At 37.5% G+C, this 22427-nt stretch overlaps 4 protein-coding genes and 1 pseudogene across 5 annotated transcripts in view; 4 read left to right on the top strand and 1 right to left on the bottom strand.

Moving 5' to 3' along the window:
• Window positions 1–508: 508 nt before the first annotated feature.
• On the top strand, window positions 509–4369 carry LOC141429744 (brachyurin-like). Its single transcript, XM_074090232.1, has 5 exons — window positions 509–742; window positions 1548–1821; window positions 2323–2421; window positions 2682–2878; window positions 4016–4369. Exons 1-5 carry the CDS (start codon window positions 632–634, stop codon window positions 4118–4120), a joined length of 786 nt encoding a protein of 261 aa, XP_073946333.1. The 5' UTR covers window positions 509–631; the 3' UTR covers window positions 4121–4369.
• A 3592-nt stretch (window positions 4370–7961) lies between these two features.
• On the top strand, window positions 7962–9193 carry LOC141429936 (brachyurin-like; annotated as a pseudogene).
• A 956-nt stretch (window positions 9194–10149) lies between these two features.
• Window positions 10150–12501, top strand: LOC141429743 (brachyurin-like). The gene is made up of 5 exons (XM_074090231.1): window positions 10150–10395; window positions 10593–10863; window positions 10934–11032; window positions 11128–11324; window positions 12312–12501. Exons 1-5 carry the CDS (start codon window positions 10174–10176, stop codon window positions 12414–12416), a joined length of 894 nt encoding a protein of 297 aa, XP_073946332.1. The 5' UTR covers window positions 10150–10173; the 3' UTR covers window positions 12417–12501.
• Window positions 12502–13334: 833 nt separating this feature from the next.
• On the top strand, window positions 13335–17114 carry LOC141429742 (brachyurin-like). The gene is made up of 5 exons (XM_074090230.1): window positions 13335–13586; window positions 13878–14151; window positions 14437–14535; window positions 15350–15546; window positions 16590–17114. Exons 1-5 carry the CDS (start codon window positions 13350–13352, stop codon window positions 16692–16694), a joined length of 912 nt encoding a protein of 303 aa, XP_073946331.1. The 5' UTR covers window positions 13335–13349; the 3' UTR covers window positions 16695–17114.
• Window positions 17115–17814: 700 nt separating this feature from the next.
• The window catches only part of Unc-76 (fasciculation and elongation protein Unc-76), a 47704-nt gene continuing 43091 nt past the window's right edge, over window positions 17815–22427 (bottom strand). For both annotated transcript variants that reach the window (XM_074090241.1, XM_074090242.1), the window contains exons 5-7: window positions 21189–21439; window positions 20645–20720; window positions 17815–20186 (exon numbers count right to left, since the gene is read on the bottom strand). In XM_074090241.1, coding sequence (XP_073946342.1) covers window positions 20104–20186; window positions 20645–20720; window positions 21189–21439 — 410 coding nt within the window. In that variant the 3' untranslated portion in view covers window positions 17815–20103. The remainder of the gene's footprint in view (window positions 20187–20644; window positions 20721–21188; window positions 21440–22427) is intronic.

The raw sequence follows: 22427 nt of genomic DNA, 5'->3' as shown, positions 1-22427 counted from the left end.
TCGACCGATTTGAATGCGGTTTTTTATTTGAAATCAGGTTTTCTAGCGATGGTTCTTAGAATGTTTCATCAAAATCGGTTTAGCCGTTTTTGAGATATTGAACTTTGAAATGACAAAGTCTGGGTTTTCCAACATTTTGTTGGATAGGTTAGGTTAGTGATTTAATCAGGGGTATTATACATTTAACGCCAATGTTTGTCTGTCTATATGTGGCATCGTAGCTCTCAACCGGATGCGATTTTTTATGTGAAAAGTAAGTTTCCTTAGGGTGGTTCTTTGATATGTTTTATAAAAATTGGTCCAGTCGTTTTTCAGATAATGAACTTAGAAATGACGAGGGTTTTTCAACTTTTCCTAAGTTGATTGGTTTATTGTATAGTTCTGCGGATTTGTAACGAATGCGCAGTCAATATTAGTACAGTAATTACGATTATTAATATCAGCAATACTAATCCAAATCCATCCTTTATCTTTTAAAGACGAGATTACCTACATTTTAACGATAATAAAACAGTACGTAATTTACACTAGTTCGTGTGTTTCGCGAATATGCGTGTGTTCATTATTATTGCTTTAGCTGCCTCGGTTTTGGGCCGAGCCAATTTCTCGTAGTTATCATGAAGAAGTTGGGATGGTTGAGGCTGAGAAGATCAGGTCAGCGGAACAGCTGATGGAAGAAAACAGGACGCAAGATAGGATCGTAGGTGGATCCTTTGCGTCTGAAAACGAGCATCCCTATTTGGTAAGCATTGCATTAGGTATTATTTATTTATTTATATTCAGGATAACAACAACCATACATGTAATACAAGGAACATACAACATGGTTACATCATAACAGGCCAATAACAGCTATCCATTAAGTTCTTAAATCTATGTCATCATAGTGAAAATGTTCATAACTCTAAGCCCAATGGTTGTTATTTCAAAATTTTATCCCTAGGTATCCTGTGGGAATATCGGGTAAAAAGTCGCTTATGTGTAATTCCAGACGTTCAGCTACCTACATACCATATTTCATAACTCTAAGCTCAGCGGTTGTTATGTAAAGATTGTATCCCTATCCCGTAAGAATATCGGGATAAAAAGTTTTCTATGTTTTAATCCAGGTTATAAACTAACTTTTCGCCAAATTTCATCCAAATCCGTTTAGCCGTTTCAGCGTGAAGAAGTAACAAACATACTCACTCACTCACTCACTCACAAATTTTCACATTTATAATATGTAGGATAAGTAGGATCCTCGCTCCGCTCAAATGTTTCTACTAGAGCAGCAGGGCTACTACGAAACTCGAAACTCGAAGTTCGTATCGTACCGTCCCTCTCGCTCTCGTATTAAATAGTTTAAGTGTCAGAGGGACCGCACGAAACGAACTTCGAGTTTCGTAGTAGCCCTGCTGTGCTGTGCGAGGACCGATGAATGAGTCGATTCTATTGGTTCATGACAAACACATTGCTCGCAAGAAATCCTCCCAGATCTCTGGTGAACACGCAGCCTTATGGTGTCATAACCGTGATCATATACTGCTGAGATTTATTCATCCCAGGCTGGATTACTAATCGACCTCGTCGGCACATCAGCTGTCTCAGTCTGCGGTGCTTCTCTCCTCAGCGCCAACCGTCTGGTAGGAGCCGCCCACTGCTGGTACGACGGGACCTGGCAAGCCTTTCGGTACACAGTGGTCCTTGGTACCCTCACCCTCTTCAGTGGGGGTACCCGTGTCGCCACCGACCAAGTCGTCGTGTTCAACACTTGGGATCCAGTCACCTATACTCATGACATTGCTATGATCTATCTGCCTATTGATGTCGTGTTTTCTGGTAAGTCTGATTATGTTGTCCACGACAGCTTTGACGTCATCATCATCATCCCAGCCTATATACGTCCCACTCCTGGGCACAGGCCTCCTCTCAGAACAAGAGGGCTTGGGCTATAGTTCCCACGCGGGCCCAGTACGGATTGGGAACTTCACACGCACCATTGAATTGCTTCGCAGGTTTGTGCAGGTATATACTCGTGTTTTTTTTAAAACATACTCTAGCAGGATTAAAGAACAAGGTGGTAGCGCTGGAATTGTTTTATTTTTGCCCTTATTATTGTTTAAACCCAACAAATTTCTTGCTGAAACTGGTAAAAATATATCTACGCGTTTGCGCTCATGCTTTGATGTCAGATAAAGCTGAATTAAGTCTGTATCACGGCCAGTAATTAAACAGTCACATGTTCCGGCACCGACTCATTTTCCAGTGCCGGATTCACGAGACTGTGCATAGTGACAGGAACTTGCTTATAACTTGGACTATATAACCTCGAAATTGCAGCCAGCATCGCACCAATCGCGCTTCCCGAAGGCATCGAGCTCTTCATGACCTTCGACGGGGAAACAGGGGTCGCTGCCGGATACGGCCGGACCAGCGATCGTAAGTGCATTTTATATGAAAAATAATGTTCCACCCTTTGGGTTTAGACGAGAGAAAAATAAATCTCATAAGGGGCGATAAAAAGTAAAGTGTTCACTCGACAGCAAATATTTTTCCTGTCGGGTGGCGTATTTTGAATCTCTCGCTGCGCTCAAGATTGTACAGACCTACTCTAGAATCACTCGCTCCGCTTAGGAGTTAAAATAACATACCAAAAATAGAATTACGCTCGCCTGTGATACAATCTACTATTTTCCCAGAGCAATTGGGCATCCAGCAAACTGCCTCAGTAAGCCACGTGGCACTTCGGATCGTGTCCACGTTCTACTGTCGGTCTGTCTTCGGCTTCACCGTGACCGAATGGAACATGTGCACCGACGGGCTGGGCGGAGTCGGGGTCTGTGGCGGCGATACTGGCGGTCCCCTGGTTGTCTACAGTCACGGGAGAAGCGTTCTGGTACAGTCGAGTGCAAAAATATGGACTTAAAAAATATGTACAGTTTGATTCATATGATCAGTTTGATTCCCGGGCCACCATGGAACCTTTCCATTGTAAATAATTTTATTTGTCTTTAACAATATTCTATGTAGGTATGTATGACAAAAGTCAAAATATCTTCATTCAATTTCGGCTATAACAAGCACGAATGTCAACAAAAATCTACCATCGATTCGGAAAAACCTCTCTTGAGAAGAATCCGGCAAGAAACTCAACGAGGTATATTCCTAAAAATACTGTTGATTTTACAAATTCAATAGTTAGACCATTTAACTTTATATTAACCAAAAGCGACCGATTGCCACTAAACAAAAAACTTTATATTAGAAACTGAATTCGAGTTAAATGAATTTATCAACGAGAATTTAATACATTTGGTTTTCTTAGGATTTAGTAACAAATTATAGGCAGCAAACCATGCGGATATCATGGACAGGGTTTCATTGGGTTCAATGAAGTCGGTTTCTTTTCTACTAACCTTGAACAATAAAGACGTGTCGTCAGCAAACATAACTATACCCGACTTTTGGCTTTCCATATAAGTTAGGTCATTTACATAAATAAAATACAGGAATGGGGCAAGAATGGATCCTTGAGGCACTCCTATTTCGACCACAGATCCCGCCGATACCGTTCCGTTAATCGCTACCTTTTGCTTTGTAAACTCTTTATTGTACAAAAGAAAAGAAACGAAGTACAATTGACAAACTTTGAGATTTGTATCCCTTTGATATTAATAGTAGATATTTGCATTAAAATATACGTAAGCTTCAAATGCATCACGTGCAAGTTAATTAACTTCGCAATTTATAACGTATTAAGTCCAAATAAGAAAATTTTATTTAACTAAAACAATTAGGTAGCATGGTGTACGGTTGTATTCCTCTGAAGATGACCTCTGCTTGAGTTCGAAGCGCGTCAGTGTAATGTCGTGGTGGTGATAGATGGGTTTGTGTGATTTGTGTGTGTTCATTCAGTGGAGGTGGAGGAACTACATGAACACGCATATTTTGCATAAACTTAACTTATCTTAAGATATATAGTATACAATGGATTTGACCCAATGCATGTCTACATGATGCACCCTTTTTCCAGGTTGGAGTGACGTCCTTCACCTCCCGCGACGGTTGCCAGGTCGGCCACCCCTCTGGATACACACGAGTCACCAGCTACCATAACTTTATACGTCAGCACTTGTAAATAGCCACTGCTTTTAAGAAAGCTCGCATACCTAATTATATCAAAATCGATCAGACTGAACTTAATGAATTATGAACATATTCCTAGGGTCATTTTTGATAGTATTGATTTGAGATAGCTACGAGATTTTATCGAAGTATTTCGTCTCTTTTAATGACAGGTAAAAGTATTTGTGAATAAATTAATCCGGTGAAAAATTAAAATTTTATGAGACAAAATAAAGATAATATATTTTTACACAAACACGTATATTTATTTTCATTATGCCACAGAATGTGTGAAAGTTGTGTTACCTACCTATACCTACATAACTAGCTATTAATAAAATTTAACCGCGTATTATGACGAATATCACTAGATTGGATCGACCGTTCGTAATAATTGGGTGGTAAAATGTTTCTATCAAAAAAAAAATATATGAATATATTTTTTCAATGAAAATCTTGTCTTCGGCAGCGTCGTGGTGATGTCATGATAACCGTCAGATGCATCAACAAATAGGCAATTTTATTGTCATTTTCCGCCCAATCAGTGACTGATTGATGTAGATTGATTCGTTAAGTGTGTGCACGCCGTATGTTGCAATAACGAAAAAATAAAAATCACAGCTACCTACTCCTCTTGGGAACTACTATAGCTTAAAGCCTCTTATTCTTAACCCCTTACTTCCGTCAAAGTCATACATAAAATCTACGTAGTACCTCTGCCAGGTTCAGTACAATGATATCTGCTCCTCAGTCTTGTAGGCGAGTTATCTCGTTAACAATAACCTAACCAACAAAAGGTTTGAAAGCCCCCGACTTTGTCACTTCAAAGTTCAATATCTCAAAATCGGCTTAACCGATTTTGATAAAACATGTCTAAAACCATCGCTAGAAAACGGGTTTTCCAACTTTTCGTTGGTTAGGTTAGTTTTGATAACAAACAGCCACATTTTAAGTACAATCGTGTTTACTTCTTCAGACAATTAAAGTTTTTTGTCTTTACGACAGAACCGAACCCAACAGCGAATTGTTATCCTATCACAACAATTTATTAACGAAATACAATAAAAACAGATAAACTCTTAATAGGCGCCGGTTAAAATTAACAATAAATTAACAAAACATGATGTATCCCTGATTTTTTAGTATGTTGTTTGGACCCAATAGGGCTATGTATTTTGAAGTTTGCAATTTCCAAAAATAATTTACTACGAAATTTTTGGACTTTTTTCAGATTTTGCTCCATATCGCCTAATCCGTGCATTTTGTGTCAAAAGTTGCTTTATACGTATTTATGAATATTAAATTTCTGACAATTAAGTCCAATCAAAGCTCTATAGATAGCTTAATTATAATTAGTTACCGAATTACGGCACTTTGAAAATAGACATTTACCAAAAAAATTTAGTCTTAGACCTTCTTTGGACCGGAATTGCGTCGAAACCATTGATCCTACTAGTGAAATATACAGATATAATTTGTAGGCAATTTAATTAGCTTTAATTTAAGCTGCAGCCGGGGTCTGTAAACTTCTTAGTTCTCTTACAATAAAAAAAAAACAATATACTTGGGGTAAAATCGCATTTTTCCACAAATGTTCCATAACCTATTCCTATCTTTTGTTTTTTGGTTTGGTATCATTACCAAGCATGAAATTATTAAAAAACAAAGTGTCATTTTCGTTTTTAGATACATAAGCATCGTTGTAGACAAATAAAAAAAATACTAAGATAATCTAGACTGTACCTTCGGTGTTCGCCATATAGTTATTTTGACCGAGAAGCTTAGACATTGTAAGTACCTACTGTTAGAAATACCTACATGTAACATGACCAAAATAATCCGTTGAACTCAAATAGTTAACCCACAAAAAATTAAAGTCGTGTTTCACTTCAACTCTGTGTAGGTATATCGGCGGCCGATCGTAAAATCCGCCAAATCACGAAATTCCTAGGCATATCATGAAATGGCGCCATATTCCTATCTCTATACCGGGCACATCGTGAGATTACGTTTTGGAGTCTTTTTGTAGTTTTATTTAAACTCCAAATTTTTGTTACTTTTACGGTCATCCCGTGAAATCTATATATTTTACACGAAAACACAAGAAAAAACCAGAGAAATAGACCAGCGCTGGGAATCGAACCCAGGTCCTACCACAGGACAAATCCGCAGTCCAGTGGTAGTGTAGGGGAATAGCACGCAGCACGGATTGCTGAGGACCTGGGTTCGATTCCCAGCGTTGGTCTATTTTTCTGGTTTTTCTGTGCATCCATGTTTCAGCTTGTGTTTTCGTGTGAAATACATCGTGATATGCCGAAAACAAGAAAAATTTAGGTACGACGAGCGAAGCGGGGAGTGGTTAGTATGAATTGTTACCACAACGCACGAGCCGAGCGAGCGAAGCGATGGTGAAGTAAGTTAGACACTTTCCACAAATCATAGCTCAACACATTAAAGATAAACCTACATTACTTAGATAAATGAAAAAGAGAACTTAAATAATAACTATCCTTTACTTTATCACAGGATATGACTGTACCTAATCTCCCTAATATTTTTCTAAGTATTATGATGTGACGTTTGGGGCGATCCAACGATTACTAAACTTTATCAATCACTGAATAGCTTATCACGAATCACGTCTAATAAGCCTATCCCCGGTAAAACCCTGGCTTTTCCTACATCATAGGTAATCCTTTCTAAGAATTAATATGATAACAACAATTAGGTAAGTAAAAAATTATAAATACTGCAGGTTCACGCAACAACAATACTTTTCACGATGCGTTTCCTGATACATAGTTGGTTTTGCTTTGCTCGCCTTAACAGCAGCTTATGAAGATGTGGTGGTAGAGTACCATGACAGCATTGTTATACCTAACGCAGCCAGGATCAAGGCCGAGAAAGAGAGGATCTTCGCCCAACAAGGAGAAGTGCAGCATAGTGATGGAAGAATTGTAGGCGGTGCAGTGTCAGCTGTTGGAGCTCATCCGTATCTGGTAAAATCATTGGTAAGTAATTTGAAAGACATGAGTAAAAACAATATTACACTTTCCATACAAAATGTTATGTTTTGTCGCTTGATACATGGTATACTTGAATACTCTTTTCTTAATACCGTGTTAGTTATAAAGAGACAAATTAACAAAGACAAAGAGTAGAGTATTGAATTGACAAAGAATTTAAATTGCCTATTATTGAAAAACATCAAATAAAATCTGTTTCATAAAATATGTTGTTGTAAGTACTGGAAATGTTAATTTATTACCTATTGTAACATATTTTATGTGAATAAAGACATTTGAATTTGAACATCTACGTTTTCCTGCTTAAATTTTCTAATATTGTTTCATTACAGGGTGGACGGTCATCAATATTTTAAGCGGGGGTCTCTCAGCTTGTTGCTCCTCACTCCTCAGCCAGAATAGTTTAGTCACCGCCGCTCACTGCTGGCTAGACACGAGGCAGCAGGCATGGCAGTTCACTGTAGTGTTGGGAAGCAACTGGCTCTACACAGGAGGCACTAGGATCGCTACTTCTAACGTCGTGATGTCTCAGTGTAATCCTTTCACACCACCTTCTCTTGCCAATGACGTCGCCATGATCTATTTGCTGACCAACGTGTGGTATTCTGGTAAGTGCACAATTCTTCGTTTCAGCTGGTTCAAATACAAATAGAATGTAAAAAAGTTCTCATTGCTCCTTAAAATAATAGTTTTTAAGTTAATCCGAATCCCAAAAGCATAGCGAAAAAAATCATAATAAGTTAGTAAAGCTCTGGCACACCAGTCCCTTCTTATATTTCATTTTATTCGTGTTATCAAATAAACTTTCCGATGGGCTTCTTATCATAAATGAATCAGAAAAGTTCAGAAACAATCGTAGCATTGAATGATGATTAACAGGGTATAAAGCTGACTAACTACGCGATTTATTTTTTCAGGGTGGATTTATTATCAATCGGTTGAGTGGTGAACTCTCAGCTTGCGGGTCGTCTATTCTCAGCCAGAATCGAGCAGAGACAGCCGCTCACTGCTGGTTTGATGGCAGGAACCAAGCGTGGCAGTTTACAGTAGCACTAGGCACCGACATGTTGTTCTCAGGAGGAAGTCGCATCGCCACCACTCAAGTGGTAATGCATCCCCAGTGGAATACCGCTACTTTGGCTAATGATGTCGCTGTTATCTAATTGCCCCAAAACGTGTGGTATTCCAGTAAGTAATTTGACTTATTGCTCTGAATCGTTTTTTTTTTTGCTACGTTATCAAACTTTTTTTTTTTTCAGATACAATCCAACCTATTGCTTTACCCAGTACCAGTCAACTCTGGGAGACCTTTGCTGGCGAATGGGCTATAGCAGCTGGCTATGGAAAAACCAGCGAGGGTTAGTAATACCAGTAAATTAAATGCCGTTCGATTAACTGCTTGCAGTTTTGGTTCTTGAATCAGGATGATTTTTTTATTTCTATCTTTTCGTAGCTCAAACTGGTATTTCAACTAACTCAATTACCAGCCATGTCAACATACAAGTGATCTCGGTGGCGCAGTGTCAGGCAGTGTTCGGTAACTGGGCACTCGCTAGTAACATCTGCACCAACGATGCCGGCGTTGTTGGCATCTGCAGTGGAGATTCTGGTGGCCCTCTGCACATTAACCATTGGGGACAGAATATCTTGGTGAGACAGAAAACTTGCTAGTGCCAAACCGTTTGCTGCATGAACCTTTAATAGATATAGGAGACACAGAACTTATAGGTTATCCCACTAAGATGTTTCTTAGCAAGTTACTTTTTAGGTTCCGCTATGCTATGATATTTTTTATCTAATACCTACTAAATTCATTTCTTTCTCATTTATCTCACTCATCTAAACTCATTTCCAGGTTGGTATTAGCTCGTTCGTGGCTGATGCTGGCTGCCAGCTAGGACATCCGTCGGCATTCGTCAGAGTCACCAGTTTCTACAACTTCATTGCTCAGAACATGTAATCGCGTACACAAGTGCAAATACAAACTTTTCAACTACTTGACGACACAGCCAAGGACGAAAGTTGTGCTGTTGAAATCATCGCAGCTTGAAGTGTCTGGAAATGTGGAAATACAAGAATATTTATGGTTAATTTAACGTTTGTTTTATTGCCCCCTTTATCCAATATCTATCCGACTATCATTCTAATTCTCTAGCCTGAAATATTAGTACTCGTAGTGAAATATTTAGTATAATTTTGTTTATACGAGTGAATCTAAAATATTGAGAAAATATTGAGTGATCGACATGTAAGACTTGTTAGTAAATATGTTTAAAATGCCTAATTACTACGAGACAAACAACAATGCCATTAGATAACGTAGTCGGCAACAAAAACAAATCACTTCTCAATATTTCCCCTTTTGTATTCAAAGTATTCCTTAGTAGCTTGACTTGTGATATTTAATTAAGAAAATGTTAAGCAACACTTGTCTATGGAGACTTTGAAAAGAAATCTTCTGGTTTTGAAGTATACTATAGCAGGTAGTTTTTTTTTGCCTAATATACTTTAAAGATCTGCTGCTACTGGTAGTAGGTACCAAAATCCTGCAAAGGTATTATCTTGACATCCGGTAATTAAGTTGCTTGTGTATGTTTCGCGAAATAGATAATTTATATCGATTAAATTAAACTTGATCGATTCGCAACATGTAAAACATACTTAAATAATTTATTGAAACGGATAACATTAGGAGTGACTAACAAATTCCGACATATTTACCTGAGATTTTTACAAATCTTATGTTTGTAAGTATATATCGATAATTTTTTATGACATTTGCTATCACAAATTTGATACAAAACTATATTATGTACTTATACATATATGAGAATTTTGGCGTTGTGACTTAAATTGTACTCTCCCCGTTAGATTAAAGTAAATCTGAATTATTAAACAATCCTTAATTATTCAATTTAAGCTAGGTATTCATTTTAATTTAGACTTGATAACAAGCCTATCGCCAGATTTACGCGATAACATTGATTGAAAATAAATATAAGTCAGACGACGGCTCATTATTTAACATATTCTTTACACGATGCGGTGTCTCCTAATTGGTTTGGCATTATTGGCCTCAGCGGCTGCCTATGTAGAAGTTAACTTGGGATACCATGAGAAAATAGGCATACCCCATGCAGCGGAAATAAAAGCCGCAGAAGATGCGATCATGGCTGAACTTTCCGAAACAGAGAAGCAAAGAGCGGTTGATCCACTAATTGTCGGAGGAATTGTATCTACTAACGCTGCTCATCCCTTTTTGGTAAGAAAATGTTCAATTTTTAGAAATGTAAGCATAAGGTTCATTCATCATTAATAGAGGTAGATAATGAAGTAAACAAAACTGACCATACAGAATGGTTTTACAGTAAAGCTTTTAAAAGTGTGGACGGTAAACACAATTGAAAAGATACTGACGAGGAAGTTACAGGGACTTAACCAAACAATCAAATTTTTCAGGGTGGACTCTTAATTAATCTGTTGAGTGGTGGCCTCTCAGCTTGTGGATCGTCGCTGATCAGCCAGAACCGAGCAGTAACAGCAGCTCATTGCTGGTTCGATGGCTGGAATCAGGCGTGGCAGTTCACGATAGCGTTAGGCACGAACATGCTGTTCTATGGAGGAACTCGCATCGCCACCTCTCAGGTCGTGTTACACCCCCAGTGGAATACGGCTACTTTGGCCAATGATGTCGCTGTTATCTACTTGCCCCAAAATGTTTGGTATTCCAGTGAGTAATTTTACTTTCTGCTCACAGATGCTAATTTTCGGTAAGTTATTAAATGTTGTTTTTTTTTTAGATACCATCCAACCTATTGCTTTACCTAGCTCTAGTCAGCTGTGGGAGACTTTTGTTGGTGAGTGGGCAGTGGCAGCTGGATATGGAAAAACCAACGATGGTTAGTAATACTCGTAAATGCCGTTCGATTAACTGCTTGCAGTTATGATTCTAGAATCAAGATGAAACATTTTTTTTATTTCTTTCTCTTCGTAGCTCAAACTGGTGTTTCCACTAACTCAGTTATAAGCCATGTCAACATACAAGTGATCTCGGTGGCGCAGTGCCAAGCAGTGTTCGGTAGCTGGGCACTCGCTAGTAACATCTGCACCAACGGCGCCGGCGGTGTGGGCATCTGCAGTGGAGATTCTGGTGGCCCTCTGTACATTAACCGATGGGGACAGAATATCTTGGTGAGATGATAATAATATTACCTTAACTTTAAGACCTCTTGCTTCAGGGAATCTGTCATGACCAGCATTTCTCCTTAATTTTATTAGTAGAACCGGGAAAGAACAAGTCACTTATACGACGGACTAGTATTGTATTGTATTGTAAAACTCTTTATTGTACATAAAAACACATGAAAATAACATAACACAGGATAATAAGATGTACAAAGGCGAACTTATCTTACTTACCTTTTTTATTATTATTAACTAGTTTCAGATAATTAAACGATTCTTTGTACCTATCCTATTCATATTATAAATGATAGAGTTTGTGAGGATAGCTGGATGGTTAGATATTTGTTACTTATACAATTTCGCAATAACGGGTGAATGCAGGTGGTATGACCTTGTGCAAGGTACGCCCGGACTGCTACCACCATCTTGCTCACTAATCCTGTCGTGAAGCAGCAGTGCTTTCACTGATGTGTTTCGGCGTGGAGAGTTGAGCCGGTGAAATTACTGGCACTTGAGGTATCCCATCTTAGGCCTCTAGGTTGGCAAAGCATCTGCAATCCCCCTTGGGTTGCAGGTGTCTATGGCCGGTGGTGATCTCTTTCCATCAGGAGGCCCAGTTGCTCGTTTCAACTCGTTTGCCATGCCATCCAGTCGAATAAAAAATAACTCGGCTTTCAAAATTACATGTTAATTTTGTCTTTAAACAATACATGGCGTTATCCGAGCAAACCTTGTGCTTTAAAACATATTACTCATGATTGTACAAACTCTTAAATTTGTAACTAAATATGTTTCTCGTGAAGGTATTTCTAACGCGGGCGTAGCTACGGGTTGCTAGAGTGACAATAAGACACTGTCACGTAGAATCTTTAAATATTACTTAGATGCCTACTGATTTTTAACTTGTCCTGTCTTCGATAGCATTTGCAGATACCGAATATTTACTTAATCAGTTTTCTTCTGTAATAATACGTTTATTTTGGTAATTTCTAGGTGGGTATCAGCTCATTTGTGGCTGCTGCCGGCTGCCAGCTTGGACATCCTTCCGCCTTTGCCAGGGTCACCAGCTTCCACAGCTTCATTACACAGAACATGTAAAATGTGAACATGAGTGCGAATATGAACTTTTTAATAGAGGAGAACGAATTCAGTTTTAAATATAGTACTTATTTATGTACTCGTACTACTATTTTTTTATATTCCTTCTGCTTACCCTGATTGTTGTTTGTTTTTTCCGATTCTTAGGTGCTGATGTGAGAACTATGGTAGCCAGGATTACTAAATTCTTTTCCACTCAGTTTCGAGGAAATCAACTAAACCAGAATTTAATTATTTTACTAAAACCATTAATTCTGAAAATTTATCTTAGCTTTTTATTATATATACCCTAATGACTCATATCTATGTTCAATCACGGCATTTCATATAATTATTATCAACGAATGGAAAATAACATGAAACTATAAACTTTTCGATAAAATTAAAGAGGTAAATATTAGAAGTGCATTCAAGAACGAATCGAGTTAATGGATTTTATGTTGTACATAACGAAGAGGTAGGTACAGATCCTGTCGTTTCGAGACTAGGGTAATGAACTGCTATGGACTAAAATCTAAACAATGTCTACATTCCATTTACAACTGAAAAGGCAAAATAAGATTACAAAAAACATCTCTTTCATAGAGAAAAAGTCAGATTCACCAGACACCCAGTAAAGAGAATATTTGTCAAAAATCTGGCTAATTTGCTGAATTCTATAACAGTGACATGTAGACTCCCGAGATTAGACACAGTTCTACGTCATGATACAAAGTATCCAATCCATTATTTACAATTATGTGAGTAAACATAAAGTGTGCGACTATAAAGTCACGTGTTTTTTTTTAATCACGATTTTTTTGTCATTATCGATAATTAATTAATCCAGAATATCATCCATATACCTAAGCCGATTTGACGATAACTTCATCTGATAATGACGATAGGGTTGATAATGATAAAGTTGATATATAAATCATAGCTTGATTGATTATGGCTAAATTATCTGGATTCGCTACAATGCGTTCGGTTTTGCTGGTGGGTTTGACCATAGTGGCGTCGGCGGTGGCATTGGTGAATCCTTCATTGGGATATCACGAGGCCGTGGGGATCCCTCAAGCTGCCAGGATCAAGGCTTTTGAGGAGCAGTACCATGCCAGTGTGAAGGAGGGGCAGAATGAACGAATCGTCGGTGGGGCTGTTGCTAATACCGATGCTTACCCTCATTTGGTAATTATATATTTTTATTCTGTTAAAGTTACAGCTAATAAGCAATCGTTAACTTTAAAATAACATTTATCTTTATACACACGCAGTAGGTGCTTACTAAACATATTTCATTATATTTGGCTTGATATAGTTAGTCGCGTTTTAGATTAGCTTCAAATAGCAAACGCTAATCAGTACCAAAAGTTAATTTTAAATCTGTTTCCAAGGGTTATTTACGTTTAATTTTGTTAATTTTTACATTGTTTTTTTTTTCAAGATCTACAGTACTTACCTATTGTTTTATATTTTTAGGCAGGCCTTATCATCAGTCTTTTGAACATAGCCGGCAACTCCGTCTGTGGTTCCTCCCTCCTGAGCGCCAATCGTCTGGTCACCGCTGCCCACTGCTGGTTCGACGGGCGCAACCAGGCCTGGCAGTTCACAGTGGTCTTCGGCTCCCATTGGCTGTTCTTTGGCGGAACCAGAATTTCTACGACGCAAGTCGTCCTGCACCCACAGTGGAACGCAGCCACCCTTGCCAATGACGTTGCTGTGATCTATCTGCCCTCAAACGTAGGATTTACAGGTAAAAAACCAGCCAAAAGCAAGTTGAATTCTCGGAACGAAGGTTTCGTATGTTTATAAGAACAACTAAAAAATAACTTTGTAGGTATTCCATAAATAGCTATTTATTTTTATGAAAATCAAAATTTTTGCAAATCCGTAATTTTCGTAATAAATACGTCCGAAACATACTTAATGAGAAACACTAAGTATGTTTTGAACACGTGAATTGGCGTGAACGCTTAGTTAGTACTAATATTGTACATGTTCTTTTTTGCATAATTTACCTCCATCTTCATCTCACCAGCTGCCATCCAACCTATTGCGCTGCCCAGCACTACCCAACTGTGGGAAACCTTTGCCGGGGAATGGGGTGTCGCCGCTGGATACGGAATGACCAGCGACCGTAAGTTTCTTAGTGATATTCACTTGAAGAACGTATGACCGGTGGGGGAGAAAAGTCCTCGAGTGGTGACCACAAACCGGAAGACGAAGTTGGCAGATGGACTAACGACATCGTGCGTGAGAGTAGCGGGCAACCGATGCAAGTGGCGAGTTGTCATTCATTGTGGCCTTCTAAACCCCCTCTAGTCCCCGTTAGTCCAGCAGTGGTATTCCGGCTAATGAAGATTTGTGATTTGAAGAAAATAAAAACTGATTTGAGTTAAGGTAGATTATTTAGATGTCTTTAAGATGACGTAAGCGTGCTCATTCATTGTAATCAAGCATAAGATATCTAATCAACATACGATTTGACGACTTTATACTCGAAGGTTAACAAATGGAGCCCTATTAGGTAATGTAGCTATACTGTGTTCGTCACAGGCCTAATATCTTGAGAGCAGCTGAAAATATTCCTGCCCGCGATTTTGTCTATGAAGAATTCATTCGACGCTATCCCGTAGGAGCTATACAATTTTCCAAGATAAAAAGGATTCTATGTGTTAATCCAGGTTACAAAATATCTATGTGTTTTTATTCAAATCCGTCGACCCGGTTATTCTATATAATATGATTAAGTAACAATCGACCAAACATCTTCACAAATTGTCTCATTATTTTTCTTGACCGCGAACACTTGTAGCTACCAACCTTGACGCTGGCAAAATAGACCCATCAGACTTTTGTCTGTGCCCAGAAGCAGCAGAAGAAAAAAAAAACTCGTTTTAACATTAGTAGGATAGGACAAGTCGTTTTTTCTGAGCATCCTTTTTCCACAGAACAAACTGGCGTGACAACGTCTACGGTGGTGAGTCACGTGACCCTCCAAGTGATCACGGTGGCCCAGTGTCAGGCCACCTTCGGCTTCTGGGCCCTGGACAGCAACATCTGTACCAACGGCGCTGGGGGCGTGGGCATCTGCGGCGGGGACTCCGGTGGCCCTCTGACCGTCGTTCGCAATGGACAAAACATTCTTGTAAGATCTTTAGCTTCTGTATTAATTAACTGATGTTTTAAATGAAACTGCGATATACAGGGCGACTTTTAAGTCGTGATCATAAATTAGTATTTCATGTTTAGTTAATGCCGGACAATATAATGCATTGATCTATTTTTTGGAAATAATCTGAAAAAAATTGCGGTTTCCATACATTGTACTAGGCATTGTATTGGACTAGGTTAGCTGGAAGAGATCCCTTTTTAGGGCTAAGCTCGCCTTTGTTCTCCTCTCTGTGTATTTGTATTTGTATTTTTATTTTTATGTGCAATAAAGAGTTTACATACATACATACATACATACATTGTTCAAAAATAATCACGAAATCAATGTATGGAAACCATTATATTGCCCGGCATTAACTGAGCATGAAATACTAATTTATGATCACGACTTAGAAGTCATCGTGTATAAAAGTATGAACAATTGTATAAGGTGCGAAACAGCCATTCGGGTATAGGTATAAGTATTGAAATTATTTGAGGTGTCCCGATCTCGTTAACAGCCAACCTTCGAACAAAGCCATTTATTCTATTGTGCCCTCAACCGCATAATCCTCAAAAATGAACGGAAATATAAAATAAAATAGTTCATTGAAATACTTTATTGTCAAACTATTACGCCAAGTAATATTAAAATAACTATTGAAAATTGTCCATAACGTTAATCTTCAATGTAAACAATTTCAATATATTTTATCTATATATTCCCGTACTTATAATAGTTATGCGTGAACAATAAAAGGTACCTACCTAGTAAACGAAGAATTGTTTTCACTGTTGCTTTTTCATTTCCTCGCCATCGAAGTGAAAAGCAGAATGTAAAACTCGAGCATTAAACCTATTTTCCCCTTGACGTGTCTATCCACCGAGCCAGTCGTCTCGGGTAAAATTACCTGTTTTATGCTCTTGTTGTACAATCTACTATTGTTTAATTGACAAATGAAAAACTTCGTGTCCAATATGCTCTGATATTCTTTGTTCGTTTCCGTGTAGCTTTTAACTCTTTATCTCTTATTCCAGGTTGGCATCAGTTCGTTCGTGGCTGCCGCTGGTTGCCAGCTTGGCTTCCCCTCGGCATTCGCCAGAGTCACCAGCTTCTACAGCTTTATCATCCAAAATCTATAATTTTATGATAAGTAGTGTCGAGTGGCGTGTGCCGTAACAACTTGATCTCTATCTACCGGCTTGCTTGTTACTAACTCAATAACTGTTTTCATGATGGCAGTGACGACAAGTGTAGCAATGAGGCTGTAGATACTGTAGATGTATCTACACTAATTACGAGGTCTACGTCTGAAGACAATATACCTATACCTGCCTAACTCACGCTTCTACGTCGTTTTTTTGATCGGGATTGTTTTTTTTTACACTACGCTACTGAATGAGTTTATTTCAGTGACACAGGTTTCAGCATTTAGGGTTGTAAGGAGAACAGACCCTCTTTAGAACTGAAGAACTTTCAACGCAACGAACTTGGGTCTTTTTAGTGAAACAAAGATTGTGTAAAAAAATAAAGTGTGTGTGTACAAAGAAAATGTTACTTTTATTTGCTGATTTTGAGTTTAGAAAATATCTAAGGAATCGATTTAAATTCAAGCAACTTATGGGGCAACTTATGGGAGCAACTTATATAAAAAAGCTTAAGAGAAATCGAAACTACTGGCAAAACTTAGCTGCCGACAGGGGAAGTTGGAATCCGAGGTAGAGGCCTTTGCCCCGCAGTAGGACATAGAAAATGGCTAATAAAAAAAGAGAAATCGAATCTTGACATAGGTATAGGTGAGACTTGTATAATCATAGACTGAAATAGTAGTTGTAGATAGTTATAGAAACTGTTCCAAGACAAATAATTATCACCGAAAAACAATGATTTCATTGTTCTACAAAAATAAGATACTCTTAGCGACGCTAATCACTATATATTCTTATTAATCTTTAGCAATCGCAGACTAAGACTTTTTGAGGCCCGGGGCGATCTTTACATTTTTCCGCCGGCTCCCTCCAGATTTGAATATTTACCTACTGAATGGAAAATCAAATTTTAATCAATATTTTACCACGTGAACATTTACAAGCGAAGCGACGTCCGTCACGCAAAAACTTTTTTTCTATGCTTGCCAATGCCAAACCGGCCCTGCCCCCCTAGGTGTGGGCCCGGGGCGGACCGCCCCTGCCGCCCCTTTAGTCCGCCACTGAATCTTTACTATACATACTTACTCTTAAGAATTTATTTTAATGAAAGACATTTCTTATTCAAGCTCCTTTATTTCAACCAGGTACCAAGCCTTAAACAATGGCTACCACGTAAGCCAGTTCCATTAGAAGTTACTCCAATCTTATTCTAATGACGCAAAGTGCATTTCACTTAACTATGTAGTAACATCGAATCGCATTAAACATATTTTACATTAGCCATCTTTTCTTTGAAACGTGAACCACTGCAGAGCTTTTCAACAATTATTAGGTATAATGACTTCATTAGCAGGTGAAAACACATTTCTTTTAACGCATTGTACGTCCTGTGATCTCAGGTGCCATGGATCTTTAGGACCTTTATGACATTCCAGGCAAATAAAGCATAATGATCATTTGCATTTTGCTACGTACTTAAATATTTAAGTTTTTTAAAAGGCGCTAGTTACATTATGATCGTTAACTGTGACAAAGTTCTACAGCAGGTCACCATTCAACTGTACTACTGTACCACATACCTCTGATTCACTTTACAGTTTCATAGACATTTATACATTTTCACAACAAACAGTAGGTGTTTCTATTTAAATTTAATTCAATATGTGCGATATAAGCTTTAATTTTCTTTGCAAACATAATAGAAGTTTGAATGGTCTAATAATTTATTACTCGTGCGATATAGGTACACTTTACCTTCTTTAAGTAAGACAATTTAGTAAGACATCGTTTTCCGAATCACAACAATAACTTTACACACCTATCATGCAATTAAAATGGCGATTATTATTAAACTTTACGGTGAATTCGCTGACACATAATTACAGTATAACAAATTAGCTTTTTTTAGTTTATGTTATTTATAACAAAGTATTCTATAACTATGAAATGTTGAGACTAGATAATTATATAACTTATACACGTTTTAACAACTAAACTATTATTTATTATATCAGATTAGTAGCTAGATTAGAAAATAAACAAAGATAGCTTCTATTGTATCAAGTCTACTCTACAAAAGCTACATTTCTAGAAGAAACTGCCATGTTAGAAATAAAATATTCGATGTTTTGTAAAAAAAAGATCATTTTGAAATATCAAACTAGTTAATTGAAAGGAGGCTGACATCAAAATATTTACAAGCTGCTTCGGCTAGCAATTTTATTATCTAAAGGAGATTGCGTGCGAAAAATTGATGACTTACAAACAATATCTACTTCCTTCGTGAAAGCCAATTAGCCATAGTGGGTAACTTATTAAAAATCTAGAGTATAATCTACATTTTAGTCAGAACAATTTCTCGCACACTACTCAGTAAAAAAGACAATTCCAGTTTCAGTACATTTTGTTTGATATTTACATCTTTTGAAATTCAAAGCAAACCACGAGACGTTGTCTTAAATAAATATTTATATGCTAGCACTTACGAAAAATAACACAAATGGGTAAATCTAAAAGGAAGCATTAATTAAACAACTACGGTACGATATCACAGTTCATTTATGCAAATAATGTTATTACAATAAAACAAATTTGATGTAAAATTACAAATTTTACTTAGCAAACGCAGTTTCATTTATTGAAACTGTAATGGCAAATATACTTCACTTTTAACGGAACAAACTTTAACTGCAACAGGACTGTTAGTCTTAATTACATTGCACTACCGTTCTGCAATTCATACATATACGTTATGTCAATTTAACAGTATTTAAAGAATGGACAAATCCACTAAGTTGTATATTATCGGTCTATCAATTATAATCCGTTTGACTGAATGGCGTTAGAGTGAATTGTTTTTTATTATTTCTTTCGAACTTCAGGTTTATGCCACGCATTGTGAACAACTGTTTTAAATTGCATAACACGCTCTTACATTGTACACATAATTATACTAACGATAAATTAATATACATATCATTTTATAATTTACAACTAAGTAATAAAAATAAGTCAAGACTCAAGGCTTAAATGCTCAATGAGACATCAGATTCAACGGTTAAATTATGTTCTACAGAAATAAATAGGCAATGACATTCCTCTTGCAATTGTAAGTATCCTTGAAAGCCTTGAAATCAAAAAGTTCGAGTTGTGAGCAATAACCTCAAGATAGACTAGAATTTACTATATTTATTCGATAAAGTCATAGCTTACACGAGGATGTTTTGTTTATTCCGTTATTTGACGTCATCATCAATCTAAATACAACATTCTGATTGGCTAAGGGCTTGCATCAGTGACGCATCAAGTTAAAACACGCTTCCCTATTGGTGATTAGATCAAGGTGCAGTGATTTGATTGGTTTATGAATGTATTGAAGAATTAACTAGAGTTGATGTCGCGATTAAGTCGGACAAAGAACCTTCAGTATGTAGTCTGTTAGGAGCGTGGGCACGGTGGGGCTGTTCTCGTTGATCGCTTTTAAAACTGAAACAAACATGGATTCTTGTTAGTTGCAATGACATTGAGTATTTGCTTTTGTACAGTCGAACAAACTGATTCATATAACAGGGTGGATCTTTTTAATGATCAATTTCATAATTATTTCCTTAACAAAAGTACGTGACGACTCGTGGTGACGACAACATGACATTTATAGCATAAAGGTTCCACCTACTTCATCAAAAGAAACAAATCGAAAGAGACATATTTGAACGTTAAAAACAGTTAACCTCTAGTTGGCGTTACTGATCATCTTAAATCAAATAACGATCCCATTATAAAAAATAAAGTTAATCGGCTCAAAAATATGCCAACCTTTACTCATATCGGTATATCTGCTTGTGGTACATAGGTATTTCTGAAGCGTTGCACGAGTACAGTATTTTTCTGTCTTTCCTTAACAATCATACATTTAGTAATTCATAATAGTAATAAAAACTTACTCTTGATAAGAACCTGCAGTGTTTGGTTGTCAGGGGGTCCATTGTCGAGATGGAAGGGTATCACCGTAGTCAAGTACTGAAACACATAAACAGTTAATTCTAAGTTCTTTTCACTTCTTGAATGATCGAAGAAAACCGAGTTAACTGGTCATTAACTTGGAGATTGATTGGAGAGATGTTCTCTACTATCCTAAGGGATATGAATTAAATTATTTACATTTTGTAGCATTTACTTTATCTTATGTATCACTTACCACATACATCTCGCTGTTTCAATTGACTATTACTTAAGTACCTTCCTAATTATCTATTATAGGCTAAACTGAAAACAAATCTGATAGGTATCTAGTACCCATTTAGGATGAATAAATACGCACTATTATTCAGATATATGGATTAATAGATACAAGAGACATTAAGAAAAAAAAGTATAATCAAATCATATATCAACAATTATAGACCTTGCACTGCACAATCAATCTTGCGCAGTATCCTACCTTTACCTACCTACCTATCTTTAACTAAGTAATTTGTTACTTCTCACCTTTGGTTCCGAGCCACCGCTTAAGTTAGGTGATCTCGGTGGTGCCCGTTTCTTCTTCTCAGTGTGGTACTGCCGACGCTTGTTCTGAACAGCGAGCAGAAGAGAGATGAAGGTATTCTTCAGCTCTTTCTCGTACTCGAGCTCGTCGCGCAGCGCCAGCTCAGAGATGAGGGTTTCGGAGAATTCCCGAATAAGAACTTCAAGCTCCATGTATGTCTCGTTCAGTTGGGTTAGGGAAAGTTGACGGAGTTCTGGGGAGAGAGAAAGAGAATGGAGTTTGTAGTTTTTGTGCCTATTTGGACGATTTGTATTACGGCAGTTTTTTAATGTGATTGCAAGGGGGAGGTATTTTAACTGAATCAGACGAGAATGCATAAGAGAAAGAATCCCACTAATATTATTTATTGCGAAAGTTTGTAAGTCCGCTTGTTAGTTTATTATTTCATTTCATCACGTATAAACCCACTGAACCGATTTAAATGGAATTCGGTACCTACCTATATACAGATAGTTTTGAGTCTCGGAGAAGGACATAGGATAGTTTTTATCCGGAAAATTGCATAGTTCCCGCGGAATAGTGATAAATGAAATCTGCGCGGACGGAGTCTCGGGTAGCGACCAGTTTTTTAATAACTTTAGATATCAGTTTTTTAAACTGTTCTGTCTGTTTTAATTTACTTTGGGACTAGTAGGTCAATTGGTGTGAATTGTCCCGTGATATTTACTTATTAATTAGGTAGCATTTTATTATTTTCTTTAGAAATGACATTAAATCCCGTGTGGGAAATATCTACAGCCTAACGCATCTAGTCACTATGATTATGTAAGAACTGGAGATTATGATGATGACATTAAAATTCAAATCATCGTCATTTAGATCTCACGACTGATGTTTAAAGTTTTTGCAGTTATTACAGAATATCGGTCGGATACTGTACGCACAGTTACCTGCATTAATACCTGCCAAAGTAAAGCGTGCAAATATATCTGACACATTCTACCGGCCCCAGAAATTGAGTCGCACAATCAAATATTTATACACGATGTGTTGTGTCAGATATTGGTGCCTGTACCAGGCTGTACTATTCTACGAGATTAAAGTTGTTAAATACAGCTATTATTTTAGCTGTCACTAAGGAATTTTAAGCATCGCAGCTACTAAAATGGCAAGAAGCTTCAGTTACATCATACTGACCATAATTACGCGCACATAAAAAACTAATACATAGCTGGCCCGCT

This window comes from Choristoneura fumiferana, chromosome 7, assembly GCF_025370935.1.
Source record: "Choristoneura fumiferana chromosome 7, NRCan_CFum_1, whole genome shotgun sequence".
Taxonomy (NCBI): Eukaryota; Metazoa; Arthropoda; class Insecta; order Lepidoptera; family Tortricidae; genus Choristoneura; species Choristoneura fumiferana.
This window is presented reverse-complemented; position numbering and strand designations above follow the sequence as displayed.

What these genes read in the sequence shown, in the direction of transcription:
- LOC141429744 (XM_074090232.1), top strand. Translation starts at nt 632, where the DNA reads ATGGTTGAGGCTGAGAAGATCAGGTCAGCGGAACAGCTGATGGAAGAA. An exon ending in AAAACGAGCATCCCTATTTG is followed by an intron (nt 743 to 1,547) that starts GTAAGCATTGCA and finishes TATTCATCCCAG; the next exon opens with GCTGGATTACTAATCGACCT. An exon ending in TATTGATGTCGTGTTTTCTG is followed by an intron (nt 1,822 to 2,322) that starts GTAAGTCTGATT and finishes TCGAAATTGCAG; the next exon opens with CCAGCATCGCACCAATCGCG.
- LOC141429743 (XM_074090231.1), top strand. Translation starts at nt 10,174, where the DNA reads ATGCGGTGTCTCCTAATTGGTTTGGCATTATTGGCCTCAGCGGCTGCC. An exon ending in CCAAAATGTTTGGTATTCCA is followed by an intron (nt 10,864 to 10,933) that starts GTGAGTAATTTT and finishes TTTTTTTTTTAG; the next exon opens with ATACCATCCAACCTATTGCT. An exon ending in ATATGGAAAAACCAACGATG is followed by an intron (nt 11,033 to 11,127) that starts GTTAGTAATACT and finishes TTCTCTTCGTAG; the next exon opens with CTCAAACTGGTGTTTCCACT.
- LOC141429742 (XM_074090230.1), top strand. Translation starts at nt 13,350, where the DNA reads ATGGCTAAATTATCTGGATTCGCTACAATGCGTTCGGTTTTGCTGGTG. An exon ending in ATACGGAATGACCAGCGACC is followed by an intron (nt 14,536 to 15,349) that starts GTAAGTTTCTTA and finishes CTTTTTCCACAG; the next exon opens with AACAAACTGGCGTGACAACG. An exon ending in GCAATGGACAAAACATTCTT is followed by an intron (nt 15,547 to 16,589) that starts GTAAGATCTTTA and finishes CTCTTATTCCAG; the next exon opens with GTTGGCATCAGTTCGTTCGT.